Consider the following 6,118-nt stretch of genomic DNA (forward strand, 5'->3'; position numbering starts at 1 on the left):
AGCAGCCAGGACACCTGTTCCCCCATCCCTGGTGGGGCCCAGACCCCCTAGGAGGAGTGCCAGGACTGAGATGGGACTGGATGGGAAGAATCCACTCACTGTTGTGATGAAGGATTGAATTCAGTCACCTGCCACTCATTTCCCTGAGCTGGGTCAGCAGAGACACTTTCTGGGAGTGGATGCATTGATGAGGAAGACAAGACAGAGAAGGTGATATTGCAATGATGGATCTTCTGAAGACAGGGCAGGCAGGGTGATGCACTAGAGACTGGGCTGGGACCGCAGGGCAGGCCTGTTTGAGAGGTGAAATTTGAGCTGAGACTTGACTGAGGGAGCAAGCCAAGCAGATATCTGAGTGAAGAGCATTCCAGGCAGAGAGGCAGTGAATGCAAAGGCCCTGGGGCAGGTGTATGTGTCGTGTGTTTGAGGGCCAGTTAGGTAGCCAGCGTGGTTGGAGTTGGTTAGAGCTAGTTGAGCAAGGGGGAAAGTGGGTGAAAAGGGGCCAGGGCAATGATAGGGAAGGAGGACCAATCACGCAGAGCCCTTAGGCCACTGTAAGGACTTGTGCTTCGACTCCTGGTGACATGGAGAGCTGTGGGAGGGTCTGGAGGCTGGGTGAAATGATCTCAATATAGGAAATGCTCTGGCTGCTCAGTGGGGAAGAGACCGTGGGTAGGAGGGGTGAAGGGTGGGGTTAGAGGGCAGAAGGAGCCCGGTGGGGAGGCTGTTGCTGTCCTCCATTTGAGTGCTGATGGGGGGTGGTGCTCAAGCCAGGGTGACAGAAGTGGGGTTGGCAGGGCTGGGGCTAGGGAAGAGATTTGAAGGCACGCAGAGAGCCATGTTAACATGTGGGTGAAGAGACTTCCGGATAGAGAACACCGGTGGTGCAAAGGCCCTGGGGCCGACCCAGTCAGGCCGCCTAGGGCCTGGAGACGGTGGGAACTGGCATGAATGACCGAGGAGGGAGGCGGTGGCGGCCAGCACCGGCCGATTGCCTTACAAGGCGCCCTGCAGCGCCGAGGCAGCGCTAGGCCACCGCATGCTCCGTCGCCAGCGGCCGGCGGGGGCGCGCGCGGAGGGGGCGGGTCCGGCGGGGCGCGGGCGGGGGGCTCAGCGCAGCGGCCACTGCGCGAGGCGACGCTGCAGTTTCGGCTCCAGGTCCGCACCCGGCGCTCCCGGGCGCGGGCGCGCGCGGGCTGGGGCGCGTGGGATTCCGGGCCACGGCCGCCGCAGCCCCCGCGCGCCCCCCGCGCACACCTGTCAAGCCTGGCGCGGCCCACGCAGCTCGGGACGTGGGAGACCGAGGCTGCCGAGTCCCTCCTGCCCGGAGGCTCCCGGGGCCGGGCTGCACTCGGGCGGCCGCGTGGGTGGCCGTGGCCGTGGCAGGCGGCTGGGCGCGGGGGTCGCAGGTGCATCTCGGGAGGGTTGGTGGCCTGAGTGGCGCGTGCCTGTGAGCGCTGGGCCGTGGGTGGCAGGTCTAGGACCGGGCGCGTTGGGGGGGGGGCGCGTCTGTGGGCGCTGTGGATGGGGGTCGGCCCGGAGGGGACGGGGTGGGGGTGCACGGAGCCTTCTGGAAGGCGGCCGATCGTGGCTGACTCGGTTGTGAGGAGGCAGAGAGGGGGTGTCTGGGTGCTGATCGCCGTCGGGGTGCCAGGGTGGGGGGCACCAGATCAAGGCCTCGTATCTGGGCGGGGAGGAGTGTATGCGGTGGCCTCGCTCTGAGTCGCCCACCTGGGAGTGCGGACCTGGGCGGTGGGGGAGGGGAGAGATGGATCCGGGCTGGGGCTGGTTTCTGTGTTTCTCAGCAGGGCTGCCACTGAGGGTGGCTTCGCCCAGGGGGCCCCCCTCCATCTCTCCCCGACCCCCACAGACATGCTGCTGCTCAAGAAACAGACGGAAGACATCAGCAGCGTCTATGAGATCCGGGAGAAGCTCGGATCGTGAGTGTGTGTGTGTCGGCGAATGTGTGTCAATGAATGTGCTGTGTGTGCGTATGTCAGTGAATGAGTGAGTGTGGGGGGGACGTGGGGGGCCATGGGACCGGGAGGACCTCCCCATCTTCTGCTTCCCCACCCCTCCCCCTCCTTTCCTCCCCTTTGCCTTTCCCCCTCCCGGCCTCCCCATCTCTGCCTCAGGGGCGCCTTCTCTGAGGTGGTGCTGGCCCAGGAGCGGGGCTCCTCACACCTTGTCGCCCTCAAGTGCATCCCCAAGAAGGCCCTTCGAGGCAAGGAGGCCCTGGTGGAGAACGAGATCGCAGTGCTCCGCAGGTACATGCCAGCCCCTGGCCAGGCTGCCCGTGGCTCAAGGCCTGCAGTGGAGGAGCGGTCCGGGGGGGGGGAAAGCGCCCTGCCTTTTCTGCAGCCCCAGGAACTCCTGGCCTGGGGTTCTGCCTTGCTGGACCTGGCCTGGGTGGCCTGTGGTAGGGAAGGGGAGCAGAGGAGGGAGGAAGAGAAGAGGAAGGCTTCCCCGGTGGGGGGGGGGCGTTGGGGGGGCAGGACAAAGCCCTCCTAGACCCTGAGAGGCCTAGAGGGGGCTGTGGTGGCCCATGAGGGCCTTTTTCTTGCCCTTGCAGGGTCAGCCACCCCAACATCGTGGCTCTGGAGGACGTCCATGAGAGCCCTTCCCACCTCTACCTGGCCATGGAGCTGTGAGGAGGGCAGGGGCAGGCTCGGGTGGCTGGGGCTGGGTGGTGAGTGGGGGGCCGATGGGGCCGAATTAGCTGAGTCCCCCACTCCCCCTAGGGTGACAGGGGGCGAGCTGTTCGACCGCATCATGGAGCGTGGCTCCTACACAGAGAAGGATGCCAGCCACCTAGTGGGCCAGGTCCTCGGTGCTGTCTCCTACCTGCACAGCTTGGGCATCGTGCACCGAGACCTCAAGGTGCCTGCCCTCCTGCCTGCCCGCCTGGGCCTTGCCCGGCATCCCTGTGCACCAAGGGTCTGGGGGACTTGAGGGTGCCCAGGACCAGGGGCCATCCCAGGGCTGACCTGGCACTTTTTCTGGTGCCCGTGTGTCATAGCCTGAAAACCTCCTCTATGCCACGCCCTTTGAGGACTCCAAAATCATGGTCTCCGACTTTGGCCTCTCCAAAATCCAGGCTGGCAACATGCTAGGCACCGCCTGTGGGACCCCCGGATACGTGGGTCAGTGAGGGGAGGCACCCTGAGGCTCGCTGGGGGCTGGCGGGGGGCGGGGCTGGGGGACACCGCGGGAGCCACGTACCGGAGGCAGGATAGGTGGTGGGTCATTCCTGGGGTTAACTAGGCCGAGCCTGGCGGCACTGAAGGCATGGTGCGTGTGCGTGCGGGTGTGTGTCCGTCTGTCTCTGGCCCCCAGCCCCGGAGCTCTTGGAGCAGAAACCCTACGGGAAGGCTGTGGATGTGTGGGCCCTGGGTGTCATCTCCTACATCTTGTGAGTGACCCCTGGGAAGGCTCCTCTTCTGCCTGCCTGCTTTCTGCTGGGTTGGGGAGGGCTGGGCAGCTGGGTGATTCATGTGTGGGTGCCAGGCTGTGTGGGTACCCCCCTTTCTACGACGAGAGCGATCCTGAACTCTTCAGCCAGATCCTGAGGGCCAGCTACGAGTTTGACTCTCCCTTTTGGGATGACATCTCAGAATCAGGTGAACTTGAAGCTGGCCCCGAGCTCAGGGAGGGGGGAGTGACGAGGGGAGTGGCGATGCGGTGGGCTGACCTGGCATCCCAACTCTAGCCAAAGACTTTATCCGGCACCTTCTGGAGCGAGACCCCCAGAAGAGGTTCACCTGCCAGCAGGCTTTACAGCATCTTTGGTGAGTGGGACCCGTGCTGACCTGTCCTGGGACCAGAGGGACCACACCCTCAGAGACTCCCCCCCCCGCCCCCCCACTGATCCTTGGCCTCCCCCTAGGATCTCTGGGGATGCGGCCTTTGACAAGGACATCCTGGGCTCAGTTAGTGAGCAGATCCAGAAGAATTTTGCCCGGACCCACTGGAAGGTCAGTGTGGGGAGGGGCCTGTGGACCTGGCTTGAGGCTGCCCCCCCCCCCCCGCCCCTCAGAGGGATGGCCTGGGCTGCCAGTGGCCTCTTTGGTCCTCAAAGTCTGGGGGCCACGGCCGGGGCATGGCCTGACAACCCTCTCTCCCCACAGCGAGCGTTCAATGCCACCTCCTTCCTGCGCCACATCCGCAAGCTGGGGCAGAGCCCAGAGGGCGAGGAGGCCTCGGAGAGGAGGATGGCCCGCCACAGCCACCCCGGCCTCCAGTCCGGCCCGCCCCCCAAGTGGTGATGCCCAGGTGTGCGAGTGCGGGCCCTGCAACCCACGGGGAGCTGACTCCGGAGTGCCCTTAGAAGGGGGCGGGCTCTGTGTGGCCAAGAACTAAGTGGGCCGGACCCCACAGAGCAGAGAGCTGAGGGCAGAAATTGTAGGCAGAGGGAAGGAGCTGGGGTTCCCACAGAAGCAGACAATAGAGGCCAGTGGGGGCTGGTGACTGAGGGGGCCATGAAGATCCGTGAGGCGCCTGCTGCCGAGACCCAGTGGGTACTGCTGCTGAGAGCCTTGACCGGGAGCAGGGGCTACAGGGCAGGCTGGGGGCCTCTCCTGATGACCGCCTTCTCTGCGCTTCTCTGTCCCTCTCCCTCCAGGCAGATGCTGTGGCTGAGTGCATTGACTCCTGGATTCCCTTCCCATGGGTGGGCCCTTTCAGTCCCCTTTCCCCACCCCCAGGACCCCGGGCCGGCCTCGCTGGAAAGTTGGAGATGTGTGGGTGTGGTGCATGGCACTGGGGCAGGAGTGGGACCCACCCATCTGCCACCCAGGCCCTGCCCTTGCCTAGGGGCTGGCGGGGTGTGTCCACAGGGCCTCCCTCCCCTGTCACCACCACACCCCCTCTAGGAGCCAAAGAGGCTTCCAGGGGCAGCTCTTCCTGCACGCCGTTCTGTGCTTCGCTGACTGTGGTGGTCCCGCTTTGTGTCATGGCCCTCCAGCCCCCCTCTAGTTTTCCTCAAATCAATAAAGACAGACAGAGCAATGGGCCCACGGCGAGCTGGAGGGAGGGGTGAGGGATGGGGATGGGGGATGAGTGTGGAGGGGATGGATGTCACCTGTGGGAAGGAAACGAAGGAGGCAGGCCCACTGCCCCCAGGACCCCACCATGCGACCTCACCCACTGCCACCTGAACGTCTGTTCCCTCCCGTCAGGGCAGGCAATCTCCCAGCTGTTCAAGAATTTCCTGTCCCTGTCCCCCCAAGTGCCAGCAGGAGGCAGCCTAGAGGTCAGCCTGCATGTGGCTGTGGCTCCTTGGGAGAAAATGGAGGCACCTCAGGCCTTGTGGGCTGCCAGCCGAGGGGGGTGGCGGGAGGCCGAACCGGGGTCCGAGGAGCGCCGTCTCCGGTCCCCTGGGGGTGGGCTGCAGGGACGGGCTGGGAAGGGCTCACAGGCAAGTGGAGGCCCAGTGACCAGAGCCCTGGGCTGTCTCCTCCAACCTCTCCCTTCCTTCCCCCACCCTTCCACAGCCCTGGCCCGACAGAGAGCATTTCCAGTGGGCACCTTCTTGTGCAGAAGGTACCACCGTGTCAGAAGGTGGAGGAGGAGCTCCTTAGCCAGGAGAGGGCGCCCTCGGGGGCTCAACAGCGGTCCTGCCCTGTGGCTTTGGAGCCCGTGCGCTCCAGGGTGGGGGAGGGGGGCATGATGCTCCCGGGATGCTGCCATGCGACATCCAGGCTGGGTTGGTGATGGCTTCCGGTGTGAAGACTGGTGGCCAGTCCTCTGATCTGTGTGGCCCCTGCCCCTGGCAACCCCATTCTGGGTGGGCCGGGGCTCCAGAGTCCTGCCTTCCGGGACCCCAAGCCTCTCCTGGCCCTAACCAGAGCAGAGGAAGCACCCTCAGAGTTCTGGGCAAGCTGGCCACCCCTTCCTCCCCGCTGACTCCTGCTCCCTGCCAGCCCCCACTGCAGAGCATGATGGAGGAGACCCTTCTCCTTGACATTTAGGACCCAGAAGGGAGGCAGTGAGGCCCAAGCAGGGCTGGTCAGGGTCTCAGTGGGCACTGGGCGGTGGGCGGGCAGGGTGCAGGTGAGGCCGGTGGCAGTGTTTGGGGTTGGACCCAGGGGGCCTGGCTTCCACTGAGAAGAACAGCTGC

General features: G+C 65.0%; 1 protein-coding gene across 1 annotated transcript; it reads left to right on the forward strand.

Annotated features, from left to right (window-relative positions):
* Positions 1–1,706: 1,706 nt before the first annotated feature.
* Positions 1,707–4,265, forward strand: PNCK (pregnancy up-regulated nonubiquitous CaM kinase). Its single transcript, XM_028094395.1, has 11 exons — positions 1,707–1,737; positions 1,871–1,940; positions 2,136–2,267; positions 2,573–2,647; positions 2,742–2,880; positions 3,020–3,143; positions 3,337–3,412; positions 3,508–3,620; positions 3,710–3,788; positions 3,887–3,974; positions 4,128–4,265. The coding sequence occupies exons 2-11, from the start codon at positions 1,873–1,875 to the stop codon at positions 4,263–4,265; spliced, it is 1,032 nt and encodes a 343-aa protein (XP_027950196.1). The 5' UTR covers positions 1,707–1,737; positions 1,871–1,872.
* The last annotated feature ends 1,853 nt before the right edge of the window (positions 4,266–6,118 follow it).

Source organism: Eumetopias jubatus, unplaced genomic scaffold (genome assembly GCF_037043125.1).
Source record: "Eumetopias jubatus isolate StellerSeaLion01/CBP00866 unplaced genomic scaffold, mEumJub1_p1.0 scaffold_11, whole genome shotgun sequence".
Taxonomy (NCBI): domain Eukaryota; kingdom Metazoa; phylum Chordata; class Mammalia; order Carnivora; family Otariidae; genus Eumetopias; species Eumetopias jubatus.

Coding starts and splice junctions, on each gene's coding strand:
- PNCK (XM_028094395.1), top strand. CDS start 1,873: ATGCTGCTGCTCAAGAAACAGACGGAAGACATCAGCAGCGTCTATGAG. Junction 1,941..2,135: donor ATCCGGGAGAAGCTCGGATC/GTGAGTGTGTGT, acceptor TCTCTGCCTCAG/GGGCGCCTTCTCTGAGGTGG. Junction 2,648..2,741: donor CTCTACCTGGCCATGGAGCT/GTGAGGAGGGCA, acceptor CACTCCCCCTAG/GGTGACAGGGGGCGAGCTGT.